General features: G+C 37.9%; 1 protein-coding gene across 2 annotated transcripts in view; it reads left to right on the forward strand.

The window, feature by feature from the left end:
• NLGN4X (neuroligin 4 X-linked) overlaps positions 1 to 27987 on the forward strand; it is a 293155-nt gene that overhangs the window by 173399 nt on the left and 91769 nt on the right. Inside the window, exons 1-2 of one of the 2 annotated variants that reach the window (XM_046672745.1) lie at positions 1524 to 1576; positions 5188 to 5340. In XM_046672745.1, coding sequence (XP_046528701.1) covers positions 5220 to 5340 — 121 coding nt within the window. In that variant the 5' untranslated portion in view covers positions 1524 to 1576; positions 5188 to 5219. Of the gene's footprint in view, positions 1 to 1523; positions 1577 to 5187; positions 5341 to 27987 lie in introns of those variants that run through there. The other variant, XM_046672744.1, reaches the window with a different exon arrangement.

Raw genomic sequence — 27987 nt, forward strand, 5'->3', positions numbered from 1 at the left:
AATGAGTGGGTTGTAAGGAGAAAGGATTGTTTCCTACAAGACTCTGCCTTTACGTAGTTTGGGTAAAACTAGTGGTATGCTGGAGTCTCAAGGGATCCTGGGCACTTGTTCCCAGCTCTGTCTTAAATGACCTTATGTTACTAGCTTGAAATTGTTTACAGTGGGAATATTTAAACCTCAAAAATGAAATACAGTGTATCAGGTTTCCCGCCCACCCGGGTCTGCTGCTTAAGTCTCGCTGCCTGAAATTGACAATATTCAACTCTTATTTGACCTGTGAAAACAGCAACTTCAAATCTTGGTTTCAAAACATGTTTAAGCTCCTTTGATTTATGTAGAACTGAAAGACCCTTTTCAGACCCAAGTGTTGTGGATGACAGTTCCTCTTTTTCCTCGCCCTTAATTCACATATCCTGGCACTCTGTAGGAAGGCGAAGATCAATTTAATTGATTGGCACAGTTCCATTTATAGCAACTGGGATATGCAACACCTGGGCTGTGCCTGTCTATAAAAAGAAGACAATTGAGCCAATTAACTAAAGAATTCAAGTGATAATAAATGTTTTGGCCTCATGTATCTGAAAAATATAAAAACAAAAGTGGCGGCCTGCATACAGAGAGCATAGGAGAGTCTTTTGGTGTGGTTTAAGGGACCCTCCCTGCATTTTGCCTACGTGGAAAGTCCTATGAAGCTTAGGTTTAAGGTGATCAAGGTAGGTGACTTCGTTTTTCTTTTTCTTTTTTTTTACAAATTCAAGTAGCAATAACATTCAAAGAATATTTACTAAGTGTTTCAGGAACAGAGAACATGATTTTTAATGTTTTATCTTGACTTAAGAAATACTTATTGAAAGTGGTAGATGTTTTTATAGTAGACAACAGGAGCAGATAATGGGTAGTCTTCTCTAACCACTGGTGTTAGGTAAATCTTTGTGATTTAAATTAACTAGTGACATTTCTGGTTTTTATTTGAAATGTATGTTTTTGAGTTCTTATGCATGAAACTAATGTCAATTTTAAGATATTTTAATTAAAGTTTTCATGTTTACTGTTTCAATGTGTTTCTTCATACATTATAGAATTTCCTAAACAAAGTATATCAGTGACATTTGAAAAATTTATCTAGATTATAGCATGTTAAAATTAGAGGAACATTGGATACTTCATATGCATTTCTTTTAAGAATGTGGGAAATCTCCTTTTTAATAATTTTTTTTAAACTCACATTAGCTTTTTTTTTGGGCAGTAGTATCATTTTAATCCCCAAACTGCATTTTCACTGGATATCTAATATTTTTTGCAAGTAACATTTTGAATTGGTTCTTGTTGACATCTTTATGTTTATATGCATTTTGCATCACCCTTGTTTTTTTGAAATCCAAATGTAACAAATTTCAACTTTTTGTGTGACATTATTTTTTTTTTCTTTTACTGGGTAGTAGCTCTCTCTCTTCTGATTTTTTTTGCAAACCTGTTGTTTTTGAATTCTCTTTTTTCCCTTCTCAATATGACCCAGGAGCCAACACAAAGAAAAACGCAGATGATATAACCAGTAATGACCGTGGTGAAGATGAAGGTATTTTTTGATCTTTCAAAGCTCGACCCTGATGCATGATTTAATATCTATCTCTCTATTTTTATTTTTTTCATTTCAGTCTGTTTTTCCTCCCCTTCTCTGAAACGAGTACACTTCGGTGTGCTTCTTTATTTTCTTCTTCTTTGGAAACCACTGGCATTTTTAATCTCAATGACCATGTCAATGACTGCAAATTCCCTGTGAGAAGATGTATAAACATCATTTCTAAATATGAAGTGAGTAACAAAATGCTACTTACGAGGAAGCCCACCTTTTTCTTTTCCTTTTTCCTTTTTTTTTGGCTTGGTCACCAGAAGAGCAAATGGAATTTTAAAACTTGCATGTATACTTTCTTTTCTTCCTTCCAAATGTTATTTTGTAAGTTAATATTGTATTTTGGAGCTTCGATCTTCTTAGATCCTTCTATGAACTGCAAGCAAAACTCTGCGAGACACCTTGGTAGGACTTTTTTGGGAGCTGGCATTTCAGTTTTTGTTTGTTTTTTTCAAACATACTGATTCCAAGATAGGTTTCAAAGAATCTTCTCTGGCTCACAGTGAAATACATGAAAAAGTGTTTTAATGAGAGGTTGTTGTTTCTTTCGGGACTGCCTTTTAGCAGCATTTAAAGAAAAATAAATAAGGATAGCAAAGAACTGAACAAGGTCAAAAAGCTAGCTCTGTGCAACTTTCTGTTCACACGACGGCTATTCTGAAAACATTTCTCGCCCAAAAAGTGTTTGGTTGCTATGAAAAGTTTCTTCTTGAAGGATCCCAAATTGTTTGACAGATTATCCATGAGAAGTAAATTGATTCTTTTTTAAAAGGTAGAAGATACACGTCATCTAAGCGACCAGTAGCGCACTGCATCCTATTCCTTCCCCAGAATACACGGTTTAAAAGAAAAGAAACAAAGTCTAAAATAAACCTTTCCTTGCTGTGAAGGCTCTCTAGGGTGGGTGAAAGCACACTTCTCCCATTTGAATAGCAAAATGCATGATATTCGTTTATCCCTCTTAGAGGATGGAGGCCCTCGATGAGCCTGTGGTTCTCAGCCTGAAAGGCTATTTAAAGCAGAGAATTGAGCAGCGAGCTACCCTTGCAGGGCACCAAAATCTCCCCAAAAGTGCCTTTTTATCAATGTCTTCTTTTTGCTGCCCTCTTTGATGTCTTTCAAAAATCAATGGCTCTCCAAGAAAAGAAGTTTTGCCGACATTGCTTTCATGCCTGGTCTTCTCTTAACATTATTCTATCTTATTTTATTTTTTACCTACATTCACAGGGCTGTCCCTACCTCTAGTAGCTCTCCAAGAGAGCTCTTCAGATGGGGTCAGAAGATTACATCTGCACCTGATTCAGCAGCTAGCCTCTCCTTTGGTGAGGGCCCCACAGCACCTGCAGTGTTCTGTCAGCATTCAAATATATATGTGTATATTTATAGAAAACCCTTCTCCTTATTCTCTTAAGAGATGGTGTAAACCATCTAAGGATGTAATTTGCACCTTGCTCTGTGCTCTCCTTCTAGTATATTTTCTTTCGATCAGTAGTATCTGTTTCTGCAATGCTTTCAATGCAACTTTATTACCATTAAAATGCCATCTAGTTTTCATTTAATACCGGTAACTTGTGATTTTTCTTTAAACTTTAAATTAATACGGCATCTGGTTATTCTTCAAGTTCAAGAGAACCTTGTTATATGTGTCTCGGAAGGTAAGAGATGTTAACCTAATGTTTTCTCTGAGGAAACCCCTTAAAGCAGCCCTCAAAATCTTTACTTATTCCCTTTCCACAAGGAGTCGCCAACAGCAGCTAATGGTAAAATAAATAGGGGCAAAAGCAGCAAATCAGGGGCCAGAGAGAGGGGTGGAACATGCAAACGCCACACCTTATAGACAGCAGTTTTATTTAAAAATTCCACAGAGCATATGGTGAATAATTAATTAACAAAGGATTTTTACTTTCTATTTGAATTTTATATGAGAAAATAAGAGATGTTCTTCTGCTGTGGATTAACTATCTGCAGACACATGGACAGCTTGACACTCTTTTTCTGTACTTGACTGTGACCAGTGAGTTTCTCCTGCCTTCTGTACACTGTATTGTGACACCTAATGACCACATTTTGAAATCGTGATCATAATTCATTTTATTAGTAGCCACAATCCATATGATGGTGGTTCATTTCCTTAAAATTCCTTTCTGATATTTCAAAAGTGTCTCGGTGAATTAAGATAATAAAAACTCTGTTGAATAAAAAAGTGAAAATTGGGGCCAGCCCAGTGGCATAGCGCTCCAGTTTAGGCGCTCTGCTTTGGCAGCCCAGGGTTTGAAGGTTTGGATCGCAGGCATGGACCTACACACTGCTTATCAAGTCATGCTGTGGCACGCAGCCCACATATAAAGTAGAGGAAGATGGGCACAGATGTTAGCTCAGGGCCAATCTTCCTCAGCAAAAAGAAGAGGATTGATGTCGAATGCTAGCTCAGGGCTAGTCTTCCTTAAAAAAACAGTGAAAATTAATGTACATGGGTAAATTCGGTTTTCTTTTGATAACATACAGATATTTAAATTATTCACACACACATACACACACATGTATACATATATATATATCCATAAATAACTACAGCTGAAGTCAGTCTTCTTAAACATTAAATGTAAGTCTAAGGGATGATTAACACTAGGTAGGTTATTTAATCATAACTTTTCAGAAAGCAGGCTCCACAAATGGACAAATGGTGTCTGAATTTTTATTATCACAGACCCTTGCAAAATACTGTTTTTACGTCATTTTTCAATAAAATAATAAAGTAATTGCTAAGAGTGCTCACTGTTTGCAAATCACAATGGGAGTTTATATTCCCTATGAAAGTATATAGCATTTCAGTAATTTGATCTTGAGACTGCAGTCTTGTGCTGTTTCTGTTACATCTCTTTCGTTTATGGCACTTACATATGTTGGGATATTACAACCAGTTAGCCAGAGCAAAAAACATTTACTTGGACATCTTTTTTTGTTTTGTTTTCATTTTTACACATTTCTGTTCTGTTGATAATTTTTGACCCTTGATTTGTTTTTTGTCACCATCTATCCTGCATTGAGAATTTATAATTTCACTCCTCCTCTTATGTTCCCCTTATTAAGTTGAAAATGAGTTTATAACTCACCTTTGACCAAAGATGGCACTTATACTAAAAATAAACAATAATTTTGAAGTTGGTTTCACACTCAGACAATGAAAATATATTTTGTAATGGATGCCATGTGCTTCTTCAATTTAAATCACCTTTTAGGGTTTAGCACCATTTAGGAACAAAAGTATTTCATCTAAATCCTTTAATTTTTAGTGTTTTAGATATATATGGAAACATGTGCGTGTGTACTACTTAAATATGTATATGCTTCTCAAAATACAATTTCTATATGTAGAAAATATAATAACATTAACCATTTTCCTTAGGTAATCTTATCAAGGTGAATAATTCAAAAATAGACATGGGATTGATTCAAGTCAAAGCTAGGAAAAGTAACCAGTGTCCTTTGCCCTTTGTTTAGCATCAGTTAATCAGTATGATTCTTTATTGTATTTCCTTATCTGGCTCTTTTTCCAGACATCCATGATCAGAACAGTAAGAAGCCAGTTATGGTCTATATCCACGGCGGATCTTACATGGAGGGTACCGGCAATATGATCGACGGCAGCATTCTGGCAAGCTACGGGAACGTCATCGTGATAACAATTAACTACCGGCTGGGGATTTTAGGTGAGTGATTCCGTCATGCAAATGACTGTGCAACAGGCAGGGACAAAGTTCTGATGTTTATCTTGTTGGGACTCACTAATTGGAATTACGTTCCTCCAGTTCCTAGGAAATTCTACTTCACAAGTGCTCACTTCACACGTTAGGATTTGTCTGTTCCTCTTAATACTTGCATGCACGTGCAGTCTGTTTTTTTAGTGTGCAGTTTGTTTGTTTGTTTGTTTTAGTGTGCAGTTTTAAATCCAGGAATTTTATTTCATGGAACTCCAATCCCTCCTCAAACAAATGCAGACTCCAAAGTCGTCAATTCAAATGAAATTTTTGTAAAGCACTTTTCTTTCTTTGGGCAGAATGGCGACTTCATTAGCTGACGTAGTTCTGTGGAGTGAACACACCTAGGTGATGTGTATGGTAGCATATTTGGCAATGGGTGATAATTTGGTAAGAATTGATAATTTGGTAAGAGATAGATATTGCTTTCTTTTGTGGTTGTGTAGGTAGGTTAATTAGTTTTCTGTGTGTAGGAAAATATTTTACCAAATTCTGTTACTGATTATCTGTGTGCGTTGGGCCTTGAAGAATTGCTGTGTGTTGACGTGTGGCCATTGCGTTTGCGTGCAATGGAACTTACCTCTTGTTGAATTTGTAACCGTTTGTGACTTACAGTTAAAGGGTATTGGCTAAGTGCGTGGCAGTTCAGGAGTAGCTCGACATTGCTTTGATGTTTCCTTCATTGTCTTCCAATTGGGAGGTGGAAAAAATAGATATTTCAGCGTAATATTTTGAGATTCGCCTCCTTCTGTGTTTTTTTTTTCCCTGCTGTTGTACTGTTCACGAATGATATTTTTATGCAAAAAAATGTTTGTTTTCAAGGCAAAAATGCATTGAAATTATGTAGAAAATTGAGTTTTTAACAATGGTTATGAGTGAGACGTGTATGTTACAGGATGGTTATGGTAAAATATAAAAACTAAAATAAAATGGACTAATGAAGATCTATCAAGCAAGAAATATGACTGAAAATGTTTTCTCCAAATAGGCAAATATTACCAGGAATAGTTTCTTTTCAGCTTGATGTTTTAATTTTATTTCAAGCACTTTTTTTTCATTCACATGTGGAAACATTCACCTATAAAAGACTACAGGAGGAGGATGAGTAGTAGAAATTCATTTCTAATTGAGAAATGCAAATCATCCATAGATGTTGGCAAAGGCATGTCTTTTGGAGCATTAATAAAGTACTCAAAATTCTCTGTTGGTTTTTTACTGTAAAGTAAACAGGAAAGCTTAAAGTCAAGGGCCTTCTCATTTCATGATTTTATTTTTTTCTTATTTCGTAGGTTCTATGAGCCAGATCTTTGTGGAGCAATTTTCGTTAATTTGACAGAGTAATGATTGCATGCCTCTCCGAATATTTTTCAGAGGCTTCTGGCTAGATGCTTTGGCCACTAGTGTTTGAAACAGGAAATCGTGTTTCTTGATCTTTGACAAAAGGTCTATTCTAACAAAGAGGTGGGGAGAGGCGACAACGTGTCGCGGGGTGGGGGGAGCTGCACATAGCCCTTTCAAAGAGGGCAGTGTGCTGGACCCTGTGTAGCATCATCAGACCGAGGAGGCACTCTGGGCACTGTTTTCTGAATGAAGCACCAGGCATTGATCAAGTTCTTCCTTTGGTGGAATAACAATGTGTAGATGTTACTTACAAGGTTAGATTTCAAAAAAAATTGATTTTTCTCCTCTAAAGCCCAACTGTATTAAGCAGCTTTACACGGCAATCTCTTATCAGTTTGGCCTGTTCGTGAGTTAAGTGCGGGTCTGGACAAGTACTGTGGGAATTATATGCATGTTAATTTAAAAAGAAAAAAATGTTCTTAGTTTTAGAATTTTTCTCATTGAAAAATTTTAAGTCTACCTTTCGCTACTGAAAGTTAAAAGAAAAATCATGGTAAGATAACAGATAGCTGTGAGAGAGGTGACATAGAAATTAAAAAAGCAGTTTGGCATCTCTCTGCCAGTCTATTTACATCCTGCAAATGAGCTACTGTGGAACCGCCGAGAATACTACAGACCCCATCATATTGGATGGAGTGAAACGTGCCAACATTGCAGTTTATACATGGTGACAGAGTTTTTAAAATGTCACTTCATTTATCTCCATCATGGGTCTTGCCTTTGCTATTGTCCTCTTGAAAACTGTTAGGCAGCATTCACTTTTTCCTTGTAGGAAATCACTGTTGTTGGTCTCAAAAATATACATTTTTTAATTTTAATTGTTTTGTGTGAGGAAGATTGGCCCTGAGCTAACATCTGTGCCAATCCTCCCCTATTTCATGTGGGACGCTGCCACAGTGTGGCTTGGTGAGCAGCGCTAGTTCCATGCCTGGAGTCTGAACCTGCAAACCCTGGGCCGCCTAAGCAGTGTGAACTTCATCACCACACCACCAGGCTGGCCCCTCAAAAATATTTCTAAACTATTGGCATCCAGATATTTTAAAAGATGACCAAGTAAAATGGCACAATATTCACAGCAATGATCATTCCAATTAGTGCTTTTGATATAAATGCATATGTTTTTAGCAAAACATTGAAATATTGGTTGAGTTTTTCTTCAAAAAATAATAAATGCATAAATGCTACTTTTATGTCTGAGGAAAGGAAAAATATTGTTTGAGATAATTATTATTTTTTTACAGAGTAACAAATGCTATTTTCCTACCCCAAAGAGAGGGTTAAAAAGGTAAAAATGGAAGCAGGATGCTGGAGTGGAAAAAGCATAGATTTCAGAACAAGATAGAAATGAACTAGCATCTTCCCTCTATTCCATGTCTGTGGTGTGACACTGAGGAAGTCAGCTCATTTTTTCTGAGTCTCTATGGAAGGTGGTAGCATTGTCTCCCTTGCAAGGTTATTATACATACAGTATAAAGGTCCAGTGGGTTTATGTATGTGAAGTTTCACAGCCATTACTGACAACCAGTACACCCAGTCACCTTATAATTTGCACTGCTATTAATGTCACTGGACATTGTATTAATAGCACTGTTGACCCACAGAATTAATTGAAACTGGCCAAATACGTAATGGCTAATATCTATCCAATACTGTCATCCGAACCAAATCATCTTAATTAAAAAAAAAATTATAAGGTGCTTGTAATGTGAAATAAATGAGAAGATCTTCATGCTTGCTTTTTGAAATATGAATGTTTTCTTTAATCAAAACTGTGCCACACAATCTTCTAGCCATTGACCGTATAATTTATTGTCAAATCCAGGACACTTTGAGAGTTATTAATATGCTATTAATAAACTGGAATTGTCCCAGGGAAACTGGGATGTATCATTATGGCTATAAGGTAATTATTTACACCCACATAAGGTCCGATGATTTAACTGCTCTTCCACTTATTTTCAGGAGAGATGCTCTTTTATAAGCATATTTCCTCTTTGTTCTGCTATACACCTTTGTCATTAGGAAGGCATATATAGCCAAAACTTGAGTCCTATCAAATCTGCCTCTTATTTTTTTGTCATGATAATTGTTCAAAGCCCTTTGGTATAAAAGAGAGATCTCCTCCCTGATGCTTCCTGATGGAAATACCTGGGATTTACTTATTTGTGGCTCTTACCTCCACTTCTCTCATTAATTGTCTCCAATTTGCATGTCTTTGCAGCTTCAGTTGGCTGATTCTACCTGCAATCAAATATTCATCTCAGTTTAGCTCACATGGTATTACCTTTTGGGTTGTCCTACAGTTTGCTGTCTCATGCCTGCTTTATGTTATTTTTGCTTTGAAACAATCCTCTCTATAAACTTTGGCACCAACTCATTGAGAGCCTGCAGTGTGTCTAGCAATAGATTGCTGTAGATGTTACTTCCCTTAATCCTCATAAATGCCCTTGGAAGGGAATCAGGTAAACTACAAAATGAGTTAGGAAACTGAATACCACTTCAGCGTCAGGTTTAGCTTCTGTAATTGCACAAAAAATGTCAAAGGCACTTATTGTTGATCTAGATAAAAAATTATGACATGATGCTTACAATGTATTCTTATGTTCCTCAAAGCGGGTCCTGGGTTGCTGATTCATTTCCACTGATTTATTATTTGTAGTCTACTATGGTGCATGGTGATGGTGGTATCTGCCCCAATAATGGCATTTGTCACATCAAATCTCTTGGGCACCGTGGCTCTAACACTTTATCATCGAGTTGAGTGTCTAACTGCTAGTACCCATTCCATTGCCTACTTCCTGTCTGTTGCCCTCAAGTAGAGTTGAGACCGTTGAACCAAATGATGTCTTCAATGGATTTCTCACCTGACAGGTATTTTGTGGTCTTAGGAAATGTTGCCCATAGGTACATACTGACTTTTTCAATGATTCAAAAGAGTATCAGGAACACCTGCTCATTTTTCAGGTGTTGTAGCTATCTTGAAAGTTTTCCTCCCAGGGAAGGTTGTGTAACTAGCAGTGTTCTGAAGTTCCCTTTCTCTTTAAGGTCACCCATTGTATAAACCCAGTTAGGTGAATTGATGTCATAACTTTGGATATAAGACAGCAATGTTTTGAAATAAAGGCAGTCTATATGCAGAGCAAGAAGAGCATTTGAATTAAAATCTGCATGACTTGAGCTATATGCATGCTAGAATGGTGTGGCTGCCTTTGCTGTTCTGGTCTCCTTTTTGGGTCTCGGTTTCCATCTGAAATGGAAGATGGCTGGCATCTGGAGGCCCTTTGACATCAGCCAGAGTAATTTCATTGTTGTGCCTTTGAAAGATTGGTATTCCATGTCAGATTTAATTCACTAAAAGGGGTCTGGGAATCATTGGAGTTGAGGATTGATAAGTTCCTGAAAAGAGCTATAGTGTGAATCCCATGTGTGTGCATTTCTGCACAAGCATTTTGCAACAGCGATACTTTAGTAGGTCACTATAATATGCCATATACACCTCTTCTGCAAAATGTCAAGCTGCTGTATAGATGGCATGTGCATTCCTCTGTCATCTGGGAATTGAATGTGCTCACTATTGGGTGCTTTCACTTTTTTTTCCCCTAAGAATCTTCCCCCCCTTCTTTGTTTTTATATGTTTTTTTAAGAATTTTGTCTTAAATTTCAAATAGAGCACATCTTGTGTATCAAGTCAAAAGTTCATAAATGTGTATACAAAAATAAAAAATTATTTCCCCTTTCAAGGATCTCCATGTCTCGATGCTGCCCTCTTAACTCCAGCGTATTCCCTCTCCTCTCAGATTTCCCCGACGGGATTTCTTACTGGAAAAGTTTCCTTTCTTCGTCTTAAAAGAGAAAGCGTGCATTACTAAGCTACAAAAAAAACGCTGGCATAAAAAGTTATATGGGTACAAAGGGTAGGTGGAGTGTTTCACTTAGAGAAAAACAAACAAAAGTCAAGAAGTAAGAGATATGGGAGAAGTGTGAGAGCATGGGATGCGGAGGAGAGAGGACTTGTGTGGGAGCACTCAAAACCAGGAAATGAAAGACGGTGGGAGGAAAGGATGGGAACCCTCGTATAAGACCCTTTTTGGTGGGTGGCTGAGGTTATCAGCCAGCCTGGGAACAGGCTCTGGGTCTCATTGTTGCAACGTTTGCAGATATGGTTCTCAAAGACAGGGTGGGGGGGGGGGGGGGGGAGCATGTACTCTAGATAACACAGGTATAGGATGCATGCATTGGGGAAGGGAGGGTTGGCATCGCTCTCTGGTCCAAAAGCTATGCAAAAAACAAAAACCAAGAGATTTTTCCAAAAAAAATTCTTTCATTGTCTTCTTTATCAATAGGTTTCTATGCATTTAATATTCATGTGGAAACACTATAATCTGCTCTTTGTTGTAGCTGGTGTTGATATGAACCGGAACTCTGGGAGTGGACAAGTTCATGGTCATGTTTTGTTCTCCATAGTCATTTTCTTGGACTTTCCTCTTCTGCCTCCTGGTGGCTAACCATGCCCACTGCATTAAAATTATTTGGTCAACAAATAAGGAAGAGTGTTCGTATGGGATGCGTGCTCTGTCTTTGGGACTTCAGAAGCAGATGGGAGCTGATATAGAAACACTGCAGTGGGATAAAGACTATGATGAGGAAGGTGCTGTTTACATAAAGGTTGATGTGGACAGCAGAGCCAAGAGGATCCCTTGTTCTCAGGTGGCGGAGGGCCACGGGGAAGTAAACTCTGCATCAAAAGGAAATGAAGAGAGATGTGAAGGGATTTTTTTGGGTGAAGAAAATTAGGAGAAGAGTGGAGGGAATGTACAAAAGACTTTTTTCTTTGAATCTCAAATGCACTAAATTATTAACTAGCAAGGACAGTCTCCTTGATCTCTTTATGGGTGATTCAGAATTTCTTAAAAGAAGTTGGAATTTTTTTGTTACCTGCCTAGCCATTTTTGGAAATAACAATGTTAAGACACACTTGATAGGAGAATCTATTCAATAAATACATAATTTCCAGTTAGTTGATTCCAGAGTATCATGTAAGCTTGACTTAATAATCACAGAGGATGTACCTTAAAAAATGTTCTTTCCCAGAATTTTTACATTCTAAACAGTCTCTTAAGATTACTAATTCTAAAAGATTCAAACCACTTTCTCTCCTTTGTATTTTTTTTCATTTTTCTTCTCACGTACTGTATGAAGGGTTGAGCATTTTTAGTTGATTACAATAAGTTGGCCTCTGTCTTCATGAGTAGAAGGGACATGAGCATTATTGCAAATGAAAAGAAGTTCACTGGGGATTTGAGTGTTTGGAGAAGCTGGAAAGTTCCAGGGGGAAGCATTGAAATTGAGAGCCAAGATACATGAGCTTCACTGGAGTGAGCTGGAAATTAAGATTCTGGTGATAATTCTGTCACAGAAATTTGTTTTTTTTTTTTTTTTTGAGGAAGATTATCCCACAGCTAACTACTGCCAGTCCTCCTCTTTTTGCTGAGGAAGCCTGGCCCTGAGCTAACATCGCGCCCATCTTCCTCTACTTTATATGTGGGATGCCTACCACAGCATGACGTGCCAAGCGGTGCCGTGTCTGCACTCGGGATCCGAACTGGCGAACCCTGGGCCGCTGAGTAGCGGAACATGCGCACTTAACCGCTGCGCCACCGGGAAGGCCCCCACAGAAATATTTTTTAAACAATCCCTGGAAGATTATATTTTATATATATATATAATCTGTATCTATGTATCCTGAATGCTTCCTATCTACCTTTTCTTCCGTCCCTTGTTATAGTCAAGGAAATTAGTTCTTTCAAGTCAGATAATGGAGAAATCCCTGAAAGGCAATCAGAGTAGGAAATTTAAAGACTGCTGAGGCTGAAATACTCCACAACTATACAAATTCTGGCCTGCAGATCTTTTATTTTTTTCTGACGTTAACCTGTAAAGCTATAGTAGCCTGCTTCACAAGAAACCTGAGATGAATGTGCATGTGTTCACACACATTGTAGGAGTGATACCATGAGGGCACATTCTCTTATCTAGTGTAACTCTCCTAGTTTGGCCTAATCACACGTCAGTAAGTCATTGACTTTATGAATATGAGCTCTAGAAGATGCAAGGTATGGGTTCAAAGTGAATTTTTTAGGGAGCAAAATGTAACCCACATAAGGCAGATACATTGTTCATTTAGCAATATAATGTATTTTTCAAATGAAATGACATTGTAACATATTGATTGGGTAAGTCTGATCTAACGGGTAGGGTAGTTTTTCCTTTGATTAAAAAAAAAATGGCTTTTTTGAATGAAGTATGCAATTCCTGGTATAAAAAATTCAGAAATATGTTAGAACACGAAATGTCACAATCCTTTGCTGTTACAGCCATGACAGTGTGAGCTAGGGTCTTTATGTAGATAAATCAGTTGCAGGGCTCTGTTGATTCTGTTAATTATTTGAGATGGCATGTGCTGATTTCTCTTTCATTCAGCACAATGGCTTTTATCATACGTTCAGATATTATGGAAAGAAAATTGTGTCCTGTGAAACGAGTACAGTCATAAACAGGTAGGTGGGATAAATGCATTCTTATCAAGATAGACATTTCAGTATAGAGATGCATATGACATGATCTTGAAGAGAGACGCTGTGAGTTCTATCCAATAAACTAGAATTTGTACCAGAGTTGGGAAAACAATTTTGGAATGGGGAAATGTTTCCAGTTTGGACTGAGAAATGTTTTCTATCATTCCATCATTCTACCATTCTATCATGACCCCTGTCTCTACTAAAATATCCCAAAAACTGTTTAGATGACCCAATCGTTCTTTTTTCTTAGAGATCTGGCCAATATACATATATAGGTATACATATACATATGTATATACAAATTACTGTCTAAAAAGAAATATATATATATACACACACACACACATATATATATATATTTTTTACTCCATTCTGTGCCTTTTGAACACATGGAGGAAAACCCACCAAGGGCCTCTTTCAATATATTTTTGAATCTCTAAGAATCTTTTCCCCTCATTGCTATCCCTTTCTCCCTCCTAAATATAAACTTATAATATCATTTAGAAATATCATTCATCCTTTCCCTTAGTAGTTCTTTGTTAAAGCCATGCATAGGATTTCACATCTTTACAAAAAAGAATCTTGAACAAATGGCCTCATCACTTCTGCATCTGTATTTTTCATGGTGCTCATTTTTCAGTTATACCTTGTCTATTTCTTCCCCTTTCATGCCTGGTTAACCAACTTCCTCCCTTTTAATCACATTTTGTCAAAACTGTCCTCTCTTGGGCCACTCATGTGTCATAAGCATTTTCTCTGGTGCCCCAAATCATTTTAACGGCCTTCACTGCATCTTCATATAACTTAATCTTCTTGGGATACTTAATATGTAAATGACCTATTGCGTTTGTTTCCACTTCTACTTTTTCATGGTCTGAGTGCTTTATTTAAAATAGTGTATATACAATGTATGCATTTAAAGTGTACAATTCAACGGCCTTTAGTGTATTCATGAAGTGGCACCACCATCAATGCCATCTGATTTTTGAACGTTATCATCACCCCAAAGAAAAACTCAATACCTATTCTCCCCAGTCCCCAGACTTAGGCAACTACTAATATGCTTTCTGTCTCTATGGATTTGCTTTTTCTAGACATTGCACACTAATGCAGTCATACGATATGTGGTCTTTTGTGTCTGATTTCTTTCACTGAACATCATATTTTCAAGATTCATCCACATTGTGGCATATATCAGTACTTTGTTATTTTTTATGTCCAAATAATATTTCCATTGTATGGATATAACTTGGTTTGTTTGTCCATTCATCTTTTGATGAGCGTTTGGATGTTTCTACTTCTTGGATATAATCATGTGTCACATAATGACACTTCAGTCAACAATGCACCACATATACAGTGGTGGTCCCATAAGATTAGTACCATACAGGCTAGGTGTGGAGTAGGCTATACCATTTAGGTTTGTGTAAGTGCACTCTATGGTGTTTGCACAATGACAAAATCACCTAATGTGACTTTTATCATTTCTCAGAATGTATCCCCATCGTTAAGGAACGCATCACTGTATTTTGAATAATGGTGCTGTGAAGATTCATGTACAAGTTTTTGTGTGGATATATGTTTTCATTCAGTATATACCCAGGAGTAGAATTTCTAGGTCATATGGTAACTCTGGTTAACCATTTGAGTAACTTCCAAATTCTTTTCTGAAGTGGCTGCACTATTTTCCATTTCTATCAGCATAAGGGCTCTAATTTCTCCGCATCCTCACCAACATGTGTTCTTGTCTCTTTTTGATGCTAGCCATCCTAGTGGGTATAAAACAGCACCATATTTTATGTGCATTTCCTTGATGACTACTGATATTGAGCATGTTATCACGTGCTTACTGGCCATTTGTCTATCTTCCTTGTAGAAATGTCTGTTCCAATTCTTTGTCCATTTTATTGGGGTATTTATCTTTTTAGTATTGAGTTGCAAGGTTTTGGGGTTTTTTTTTTTTTTTGATAACATGTTATGGATACATGTTCCTTATCAGATATAGAATTTGCAAATATCTACTCCGATTTTTTTTTTTTTTTTTTGGTGAGGACCATTGGCCCTGAGCTAACATCTGTTGCCAATCTTATTCTTTTTGGTTGAGGAAGATGATTGTGGCTAAGTTAACATCTGTGCCAGTCTTCCTCCATTTTGTATGTGGGATGCCACCACACCATGGCTTGATGAGTGGTATGCAGGTCCACACCTGGGATACAAACCTGCAAACCCTGGGCCACCAAAGCAGAGCGCACGAACTTTACCACTATGACACCAGGCAGGCCCCTCTACTCCCATTTTTCCCCCCGACTTTTGTGGTGGTAGCCTTTGAAGCACAAATGTTTTGAATTTTGATAAAGCTCAATTTATCTGTTTTTTCTTTTTTCTTTTTTTCCTCTTTTTTTGGTGTGTAAGCCTTTGCCTAACCCAAGGTCACACAGATTTACTTCTATATTTTTTTCTCAGAATTATATAGTGTTAGATCTTATTTTAGATCTGATTCATTTTGAGTTGATTTTTTAAAACATATTATCATGTGGTTTTTGTCCTTTTCTCTATTAATATGATATATTACATTAATCAATTTGTAAAAAATTAAACTAGCCTTGCATCCTGGAATAAATCCCACTTGGTCACGGTGATAATCCTTTTGATGTATTACTGGATTTGGCTTACTAGTATTTTTTTGAGGATTTTTGCATCTATATTTATAGAAAGATGAATCTATACAGCTCTTTTCCGGTGATGTCTTTGTCAGCTTTACGTATCAGGATACTACTCTTCTCACAGAATGAATGGGAATTGTTCCCTCCTCTTCTGTCTTTTTAAAGAGCGTGTGAAGGATTGGTGTTAATTCGCCATTAAGCAATCGGTAGGATTCAGCAGTGAAGCCATCCCGGCCTGGGATTTTCCTTGCTGAACATGTTGTCATTACTAATTCACTTTCTTCACTTGCAGTCCTCTGAAGATCTTGTCATCCTTCTTTTGAGCTCATTTGCTGTCAGGCATCCAATGCTTGCATCAAAGATGACGTCACTTCAATTCACATCTCTCACCCTAATCTTTTCACTGAATATTCATTCCCATTGTTCTACTCATCCAGAGGCTATTTCCACTTGAAATTTCAACCTGCACTTTGAAACAAAAAGGCTCCATATTACTCATCAAGCTGAGTGCAAATAGGGGGACCAGCAACTCACCTTTGTCTTTTTCTTACCATTTATGGATCTGAATTCTTAGTCCTCAGCCTCACTTATCTACAACTTTGCATAATGACTCTTGTTGCCAAAACAGGCTGGCCCACTTATTGTATCTCACAAACTCTGCTATCATGACAGTCCATCCAGTCTTGAGCCCCACTACTGTCTCCATCTTTAAGGAGTGGCTAATCATTGTACCAACCCGATTTATGGATGCAAGAATGGATGAAGTGTATGTAGGACAGAGTGCCATCAAAGGATCTCCAAATATGGATTCATTTCAACCAGTTTACCATGATTGGGGATTTGATTCTGCCACTGCAGGTTTGGGAATCTAAATTTGTGAGCTTGGCAGAGTTGGTTTGTCTATCAGGGGAACACCAGCATTGACCAAACTGCAATGCAAATTTCTTCATTGACCATAAGACACTAACTCCCTGTAACTGTCAATAAAATAAAGATAAAGCATGTTTCAGCTGTGAATTGATAAGCAAAATTCACAAGGTTTTATAGGGAGCCCTGAATTTAAAAAGAAAAAAACATAAGAGACAGCTTTGCCAAGGACAATAGTGGATTTCATTCATTCATTTATTTAAGACGTATATACTGAAGACCTGCTGTTGGCCACATGATTCCTTCTGTTGGGAATAAAGAAGTGAAGAAAAAAGACAAAAATCCCTGAGCATAGAACGTTTTTATTCCAGTGAGAAAAAAAAATCAAAAAGACACATATCATAAAATGCATAGTATGATATGATATGATGAGCGCCGTGGATAAATATTTAGCATGGAAGGGCTTAACCTCTTATGCTAAGTATATTATCGATTTCATGGTTTCTGAGCCTGGGCGATATTGACATTTTGGACTGGACGTTTCTTTTTTGTGGGGAACTGTGTTGTGCATTGTAGGATGTGGAGCAGCGTCCCTGGCCTCTACACACCAGATGCCAGTAATGCCTCCCACGCCCAGTCATGACAACCAAAAATATTTCAAGGCACTGCTGAGTGTCCCCTAATGGGGAAGGGGAGAGAGAGGGAAGCATCAACCCCCTTGAGAACCACCTGCCTTTTGTGTTTCTCTCTTCTCAGAATGGAGGGTCACACAGGCATGACATCTCTGTCACTGAACTAATTTTGAACCGTAAAATTCACACTCAGTTGTGTGTGGCTTTGTTTCTTCGTGTGGATAATGTTTACTTCCTGGAACAGATTTCTAACCTCCTTGAGGGCTGGGGCCGTAGCTCACAATACTTTGTCTTCTGAGTGCTACCAGATAGTAAACACCTCCTGGATGATTAGCTGTTGTAGTGTCTTTGATTGCAAATTGCAAAATGCTAGCTACTTAACACAGGAGAGAAGATATTTACTTGAACATTTTTTTTATTGCAGTATTAGTGAATTCCTGGTTTTCAAAAGCCATGAATGCTTCATTTTATGTAAACCATATTTATTTCCACTGCTTATATTTGGCAGCTGTTCTTTTTTCACGAATAGTAAATGTTCTACTTTCCTTGAAACATCTACTTATGCCAGTGTCCCCAGTTCAGGGTTTATCTTCATTATGTGTAGGTTAGCTTGAATGGAGACAATTTATGTCTGTGGCATGCATGTGATCTTGAATGGAAACCTATGGTTAAAAAAAAATTTAAAAATCTGCATATCCTTATATTTTTATCAGATTTTGATAGTAATAAAAACAAACCTAAACAGTAGAGCTCTATAACAGATTTTTTCTTTAGCTCTTTCCATGTGTATTTTAAACAATTATGATAACAAGAAAATAATTGTGATTTCTCCGAGAGCTGTCCTAAAGTTTTGCAAATGGCTGGCAAGTTTCTTTGATAATCTCAAAATCTCAGTGTATTAATTTTCTAGGGCTGCTGTATCAAATTGCCGCAAACTTGGTGCTTAAACAAAAGAAATGTATTCTCTCCCAGTTCTGGAGCCCAGAAGTCTTCGATAGAGTGGTTGCAGGGCTGCGCTCCCTCTGGAGGCTCCAGGGGAGGGTCCTTCCTGCCTCTTCCAGCTGCTGGGGGCTCCAGGTGTCCCTTGGCCGGTGGCCACCTCCCTCCCATCTCTGCCTCCATCTTCATGTGTCTTCTCCTCTGTGTCTGTGTCTCTCCTCTTATAAGGAAGCCAGTCATTGGATTTAGGGCCTGCCCTACTCCAGTATGATTTCATCTAGAGATCCTTGACTAATTTCGTCTACCAAGACCCCTTTCCAAATAAGGTGACATTCTGAGGTTCCAGATGGGCATGAATTTTTGGAGGACACTATTCAATCCATGATACCTAACTTTCTGAAATGGCTCACTATTGTGATATATATGTGTGTGGATACAGGAGTACCCAATGTTTTCATTCCTTGTGTCCCTGGGCTCAGGATGAAACCTGGCTCAAGACTCTCCAGTCCCTATTCATAGAAGATCCTAGGACATTCTACAACTTCACCTTCTTGCTCCCTTTTGCTTTCAAATAATGTAGCCATGCAGTATCAAGAAGTTTACTTTTTTTATTTTTGTTTTTTTATGCTTTTTTGATGAGGAAGATTGGCCCTGACCTAACATCTGTTGCCAATCTTCCTTCTTTTTTTCTCCGCAAAGTCCCAGTACATAGTTGTATATCTTACTTGTAGGTCATTCTAGTTCTTCTATGTGGGATGCCACCACAGCATGGCCTGATGAGCAGTGAGTAGGTCTGCACCCGGGATCCCAACCAGTGAACTCCAGGCTGCTGAAGCAGAGTGCATGAACTTAACCACTTGGCCATGGGGCCAGCCCCAAGAAGTTTATTTTCTGAAACTTTAAAACTTCCCCAATAGTTTTAAAAGCAGCAAAAGCATTTTTTCCCATTGGCTACAAAACATATGCCTTTGTTCCAGCAATACATAAGACTATATCTCACATTTTCTTCTTCAATTACAAAGCAATAAATATAAAGCAAAAACTATCACTTTGCTATATTCTTTCCACCTTTTCCCTCTATTATAAAATCCAATTACAAATGCTCCTTAATGCCCTATCTGGAAATTGTGAGTTGGCCTCAAGCCATCTCAAAATGGAGGTTTCTAAAAATTAACATACATGATTAATGTGGGTTTTTAAAAAGGGAACCATTCAAATATGTCTCAAATTTTAAAGTGACTCATAGACTTTTAATGAAAATCTTAGCCCACTGCTCACACGTGGGAGATTTTTTCCTGAAAGATGGTATCATCTTATTGCTCCACCAGCGGAAGGTTTGGCAATGAAAATAAGAGTCCATTATAGAGAGATTCTTTAGACTTTAATTTTTTTATTTCCTAGAATAACTCCAGAGAATCCTACTTTAGAGATACAGATATGTATTCCTGAATTTAGGATGGTGGTTATTGGTAGGGATTCATTTGAATGGAAATAAACTTGCTTTCCTTCTGGCCAACAATTATGCTTTCTTTTTCCCTGAATTGGCAAAATTATTGGTTTCAGTGTAAGGAGTACTGGGGATAAGATTGCCAGTAGGTACTAAGAGCCCATTCATTAATCTTCTTTCTTCCTTTATTAATATACACAGATAGCCTCATTACTCTGAGATATTACATCGTATTAGTTTAGATGTACAACACGATGATTTGATACATGTAAATATGTTGTGAAATGATTACTACAATCAGTTTAGTTAACGTCCATCACCTCATATAGTTACAATTTTTTTTACTTTTGATGAGAACTTTTAAGATCTACCCATTGAGAAATAATAGTCTTGGTACAAGTATAGATTTAGAGATTAGTGAACAATTTAAGATAGGAATGGAACAATACAAATGTGATATATCACTAACAATTAGAATTTACTATTTCTTGAATTTGCAGTGGGATTTCTGTTTATATTAACTTTCAAAGATATCAGTGGTGTAAAGTTAGTAGCACTTGCCTTTTATAATTTATCGTGAGACCATCTGTTTGAAGTTCAAATTTGGGAAACTTCCTGTCCTTCTTTGGGAAATAGAGATTATAGCAACTCAAAATGAGTAATCAATAAATTGATGTAGAAAAACAGATCTATGATCCTCATATTGTACAAAAAGTATGATCAAAATATTTAATGCAGAAGACAGTGGATGCACCAACCTACCAACTCATCCATCAAGTCTATGAGATGGTAGGCTGTGTTTTAGAGTTCTGGAGGTTTACTGAGACAGGAGTTAACATTTTGGGTTCCTGTTTCACGGAGGAAATCTGGGGGGGTAGTGGGTGGGGGGGGGGTCTTATTTGAGGGGACAGCAAGCAGGAACCACTCCTCAGGGCTCCTGACAGCAGCATTCATCAGCCAGCAAAGAAGTCTTTTGTGATGCTAGCCATCAGCACAGTGGCACTGGGACTTGCCAGGTGAGTGTCAGATCTGCACTCACTTTCCTGTACTTCACAGGTAAGGTTATACCTACCTGTACATCCACCTGGCATCAGTGGTCTTGGATTCATCTTACTGAACCAAGAACCAAAACAGGAAATGACAATTCCTTATCTGTGTTTAGCAACATCACACTTGCTTCACTTCTTGATTCTCTATCCCATTTGAATAACTAGGCATGGGATCCTTGGATCCATTTGGAATTGAGTCTCAAGTCCAAATCCCCATGGAACTTAAAATGTGAGAAGAGATATAATGGAAGAAAACCACAGATGGAGAGTTATGATTCAGAGGTGTCTATTCTGTTCATAGAGGGCAGATGAGGATGCCTCAGGTCAGGGTTGAATGTGCTGGAAATAGGGACCTCTGGTGTGCCACTGAATTGGGCACTTTAAAATGGTTAATTTTATGTTATGTGGATTTTACTTCAATATAAGAAAAGTAAAGTCTGAAGCTGGCATATGCCTCACTGAGCTCCCCTCTTCAAAATTATGTAAAAGGAGCCCATTTGAAGCCAGTTCTTAAAAGGAACATATAAATAAACCAAATAACAAACAAGCAAAACATGTCCGGACATGCCACAACATCCTGAAATCAAGAAAACAAAACAAAACTGGCCCCAAGGATTTCTTATTTCCTTTGTGCTACATTCGGAGGCATTTTTATCATGACGTCAAACATGACCTTTCACCATTCCAACGTCTCAATTTGCTGTCAGAACAACCTGAGTTGCTAATTGAATTTCCATGCTTTTGACCAGGTAAAGACTTAATTTTAAGAAGTTTCCTTAAAAGTGTGAACTTGCAGAAAAGAGAGAATTTTATATGCATCCACTTGTCAATCCTATCCATTCCACCAGGCATTCATTCAGCAATTACATGTTGCAAGCATGCCATTTATGGGGCCCTCGGCTCCCACCTACATGTTTTATTTTGCATGTACATCACTATTTAGTTAGTAAGTGTTGTTTTACTTTATGTAATTATTGAATTTACATTTAAATGTAAGCTATTCATAGTTTGAAAAAGATTTTTACAAATTATTATTTCGATTTGGTATTTTTCACCCCCACTTTAAGTTCTTGAGAATCAACAAAACAAACTCATTGTCAACTTAAATTGCACATATAAATGACCATCAGCCTTGCTAAAGTTGTGATTTTAAATATTTACTGATATATATCAATTGGATAGTTGTTGCTGTTTCTGAAAAAAAAAAATGCAGTGGTATCCTAAGTAATTATTTTAAAATAGGAATTATTCTTTAAGGGAAAGAGTTTTACCTCATCTTTCAATAGTCAACACATCATTCCTTTCCATTTTACTGTAGTTAGTTAAAATGATAACTTTTAATAAAGAGAAAGGAACATGAAATTTGCTAGTCATTTATTAATGCCATATAATTTCTAGTTACAAAGCCACAGTTACGCCCCATGTTGAAGAGAGGTGGGTAAACAGCACAGGATTGGGGCCGGCCTGGGTAAGTTCTCACACCCTGCTTAGGCGTCCCAGGGTTTGCAGGTTTGGGTCCTGGGTGCCGACCTACACACTGCTTGTCAAGCCGTGCTGAGACAGCGTCCCACATGCAAAATAAAGGAAGATTGGCACAGATGTTAGCTCAGCAGCAATCTTCCTCAAGCAAAAAGAGGAAGATTGGCAACAGATGTTAGCTCAGGGCCAATCTTTCTCACCAGCACGGGATTCAAATAAAATCAATTTGGGAAGGTAAACTTCTTTTCAGAATGATAATGTCATTTGAGATCCAATTTTGATCTGGATTTTCTATCTTTTCTTCATGTATTCTTTGTAATCCTCAGATTATTCAGTCTTTGAGCCAAATGCCAAAGTTGCTACTTACCTTTACTTGGGATATGATAAAATTTGGGACTCTTGACTGAATAGAGGATTTTCATTAATAGAATTGTTAGGGGCCGGCCCCGTGGCCAAGTGGTTAGGTTTGCAAGCTCTGCTTTGGTGGCCCAGGGTTTCACCGATTCGGATCCAGGGCACGGACATGGCACTGCTCATTAGGCAGCGTTGAGGCGGTGTCCCACATGCCACAACTAGAGGGACCCACAACTGGAATATACAGCTATGTACTTAGGGGATTTGGGGAGAAAAAAGCAGAAAAAAAAAAAGAAAGAAGATTGGCAACAGTTGTTAGTTCTGGTGCCAATCTTTAAAAAAAAAAAAATAGAATTGTTATTGGGCATTTGGATTTAATGCTTAGATTTTTTCATATTTTTAATTGCTTCCTCACACTAGAGTAAGACAGAAGGGTGGCCTTATTTCTATCCCTTAGACCCAAGTAATTTTCTCATCATTATTAACCTGTGGGCTTGAGAACACTGCAAGGACCTCCCTGACAAGAGCTAGCCAGGGCCAATTGGGTGCTGAAGACCACCAAGACGTGCATGTTGAGGACTCCACGTGAGAGCATAAATGCTACCTTGTATAGGAGGGCACAGATCACCACTTCGAGATGCAGCATCATCTCACATATCTTTATAGTACCTCGGACACTTGGCACTCACACAACACACGTGTTGTGGCCTTAGCCACTTGTTGACATGACCTTAAATGCCCAAGAAATGTAATCTTCTGTCCATTTTTTTGGAAGAACAAGTTTCCTTTGCAAATGCAGCAGAGCAGTACATCACACAGTGAGAGAAGCCAGGGTATATGCATCATTACAGGATCTCCATTCTAGCTTCGTCGGAGTTTTCAGTATAACTCATGTGAAGTATTTATTTTTTAAACAAAACTTTTCAAACATTTACAAGTAGTCTGAAGGTAAAATATAATTGAAAAAGGCAATTATAATATTATATCAGGATATGTAAACTTGAGTGGTTCGTAAAACTTCTAACCCTTGATTCAGATGCCGTTTGTTTTTGCCAGACTGCAGTCCTGGCCTGACGGTGGGTACATCTTGATATACACATGTGACAACATCTAATTTACCTCCTGAAACGTCTAGTTTAATCTTGATGCTTCATCTTGACCCTCGTCTTGGTGGTCTACATTTATCCATAAAGAGCTTTATTCTGTAAATCTTTTGGAACGGAAAACATGAGGAACGAGAACTTCATTAGACCCAAGAGTTTTCTGCTTTTAAAGCCCATCTCATGCTGGCCTGGGCAGAAAGAGCAAATTGGCATCACTTACTGTTAAGTGATAGAGAAAGAAAAGCGCATGTTTGCTCACTCTCTCTGCTCCTCTCGTTTCCTCTTGCACCGCCTCTTCCACCATGGCATCAAATGAAACATTATTGCTTCCTTTTTCTCAGGATACCTTGTACTGTTTCCATCAGTAGAAGATGTGCCTTAAATACTGCCCTCTATTTGTGACTAAAGATACTTTTGCTCTCATCTAAATGAATAGTATCCATTTTGAGAAACATCTAGCACATTGTCACACATTTTATCTTCATTATTCCTCTCAATTTTATAATTTAAATGTAGTTGTGAGCGAACATAAGTTCACAAAGAAAGACAGCATTTGTTATCAATAAATGTGGTTTTGTATTTACTTTCCGTGTGCAAGACAAAGTTTGTGTGAGGTTTTTAAAAATGTGTAATTCTTTTAAGTCTACTTTCATGCATTTAACACAAATTCCTGTTGAGTTCCTACCGTGTGCCAGACTGGTTTGTAACAGGCAACTAATCGCACGTGCTCCCTGGTTTCAGGGAGCTTCTGGCTCAAGGCAACAAACAAACACACATCCTGTTAGTTCCTCACAAATTCCTTAGCCAATTAATTTTATGTATTCCACATCCTTTAGAAGTAAGCCATTTTGTGAAATTCGCCTTTGTCTTAAAATAACAATAAAAGCAAAATCTTACAACTTCCACTATAAGAAAAGAGAATGTATTCCATTTTTCATTTGTCCTTAATTTCTCTCATAGGGTTTTGGCTTATACTAAGTTTAATTAGCAACTAGTTTGCCTTCCCAAAGACTCTGGCACAACTTGGTGCTTACCTCAACATAGATTTAGTGGTTTTCATATTCAAAAACCATGGCTCATAAAAAACTTTCAAGGGTCTCAGGTCATTCTTCCAGTTGTTTCGGAGATGGTCCACATCAGGGGTGGAGATTTTTTACCTCCAAATGAAAGGCTTTTTACTTCAATGTTCTCAGATCTAAAACCAGCAGATGTTCCTTTCATCAGAGCCCTCATTCAGCAGGTGAACATCTTCTCGTTACTGTCTATAATCGTGATCTATGAATCAGCAATTTGCTGTAAGAAATTTGAGACTCTTTCCTCCTGAAGATAGCCTGTCCCTTTCTTAGTATAATGAAAAGTCATTTTAAATTATGCTGTTTCTTAGTGAAGTATGAAAAGTGAACCACACGTGTTTCCACTGAAGCTTTATTAACCATAAGCCCTATTTTCTTTTCACTCCATTTGGTTTGGTTTATACAGTTCACATGGTCACTTTTGCATAGCTAAATGGTCCTGATTTCACTCAGTAGCACTGCACACATAAATTTTTCTGGGGTTAAAAAGCAAAGTTTAGAACAATTTCTTGCTCAGAAGTAAGGGGATTCATCTGGAAGTCATTTCATAGATAAGAATCCTGGCATGCTGTGGCAGGAGATTTCCCTGGATCAAACATCCTTTTAGGTGTACTTAAATATTATCTGAGTCAGCATTCAATATTTCCTAAATTCCCAGTGCCTGCCAAGTGTTTGAATGTTCACTCTCAGACACAATCCATATGTCAGACTCATCACATAAACTTGTAGAATGCCTACAAAGGGGCATGAATAGCATAGGCTTGAAGTTCCCGAACTGTATTCCAGAGTGGAATTGATCTTTGTTCTTAAAATTGAGATGTCTGTCTGACCTAAAGAGAAGAAAAAGATCAGAGTGAAGAAATTTTGCTGACTATACGGTTTGTTGGCCCAAATCAAACAGTTGTCATAGAGATTTCAGGTTACATAGGTGAGAATGAAAAAAACTATACTATTAACATGATTTACTAAAAATTATGCAGTAATTGACAGTCTGAAAAAGATAGCATGTCCAAAATAATATTTTTTAGGGAGAAAGATTTCAGTGAGATACAAAAAGTTAAAACAACAAAAGGCAGAAACCTTCCACTCATCAAGAATATGATAACATCCTTGCTATGCTAACAATAAGACTTTCTTAAATATTTTAAGCATATTCCAAATCAATACATTAGAACATTACAATTTATATCTTGTAACAGCCAAACTAGTTAACCACAATCTTTATGATGACTCTTGTTTGCTTTCTATGTGGTAAAATTATTTAGGAGAAAGGACTTTCTCTTCTTATTTTTGATGATATCTGCCTTCTTGAAGGCTATGATACATAGTTAAGTCTAAACAGGAAAATCTACAGCCTTAGGTGTTTCATAATTATATTAACGCTAAGAGTAATAATTATAGTGATGGCTTCCACTCTTTCACCCAGTCCTGTTGTAAGGATCTGTGCTTGTGATATTCCATTCAGTCCACAAAAACAATATAAAGAGAAGATGCTGTTTCCATTCCTTTACCAAACAGTACTCCACGGCTCGGAGGGGTTGAGCACATTGCCAGGGGCAACCTGGCTGTGATCTTTGGAGATGTGTTTGGAATCCAAGCGGTTTAACTCCAGAGCCACATGGGGACCACTAGGACTTGTTTCCTTAGTAGTTGATATCAGCCAGGACTTGTTTTAAGTTAAAAAAAACCTTATTTTATAATCTTAGGGCTCTTGTATTCCTTCTCTGATTAGTTAAGCCCTTTGCCTTAATACTACAGAGCCTCCTGGAAGATGTAGGAGCTGTCCAGCGTGTGTTAGTGTTAGCAAGAGTATGGTGTCACCTATAATGTTGATGCTGATGCTTTGCGCTATGGAGATCACGTGTTCTGATTAATTTAAGTGTCGAAATTTGAGAGAAAGTTTGATGTCAGAGAAAAGCTGAGTGAGAGGACTTCACCAAGTGGCATAATTTTTGGTGAGTTTACAACAGTTTGTGAGATCCTGTTGACTCTGCAGCCAGAGGAGTGTTTTCTTGTCCCCAGCACACAGTTGATTTCACTTAGAGACACAAATACTGGCTAACACATTTCTCCACAGACTGATATAATAAGGATAATGCCTTACTTGTCCTCCGCGGTGTAACTTCCAAGAACTTTCCCCAGCAGTGGCATATGTTATCATATTTCATTCTTACAAAAACCCTATGAGGACATTATTATTATATTTATTTTCCCAGGTGGTATATTCAGACAGATACTACTAAAGACACCCCTCTACTTGAATGAAGTTAGGTTTATCGATTATTTGCAACAAGGGAGAATGCATACTGTCGGGTGTGTTGAATAAGAGGGGGTAGGAAGGACTTACAGAATTGTGGGCTTGCATCAAGTGATTTTAGGGAGGTTCCAAGGACATGGCTTTGGAGTGGAGGAAGTGGGAGTAGTGCTGTGACTGGTTATCTAAAAGGAGGAAAAATTGGATGGGTGCTGATGCGGTAACTGGCAAAGAACCATTGAGTATCATTCAGTGGTTTTGCCTGACGTTGCTGCTCATGAAGTGGTTTATGTTCCACAGAAGAACACCACAGCCTAGCTGTATGGGCCAAGCCAGCTCCCAGCCATGCTTAGGTGGTAACATCTGGCCAGCAGCCAGGTGTCAGGGGCTGCTTTTCTCCTTCTCGGGTAACTGAGAATGGAATAAACTGAGTAACATACCCCAAGTCCCTTGGAGGCAGGAGGCAGTGCTGAAGTCTCAAAAGAGATTTTTGAGTGGAGCCTAGACTATTACCCACTAGCTTTCGTCTAAGAAACTGAATGCCAACATTTTATTGTTGCAGAAATGAGACGTCATATATTGTCATTGCATACTACAGCAGGTTCTAATTTTAATCAGACTCTGCCTTAGAATTTAAGGAAGCTGAAAAAAAGAGGAGGTGTGTAACTTGCATGTGGGGAGGCACCTCTGTAGCTGATCAGCAGGTGCCACCTCCATCATAGAGATGAGGGCATTTTGAGGACATGAGAGTTCCATGTGC

This window comes from Equus quagga, chromosome 10 (assembly GCF_021613505.1).
Source record: "Equus quagga isolate Etosha38 chromosome 10, UCLA_HA_Equagga_1.0, whole genome shotgun sequence".
NCBI classification, from domain to species: Eukaryota; Metazoa; Chordata; class Mammalia; order Perissodactyla; family Equidae; genus Equus; species Equus quagga.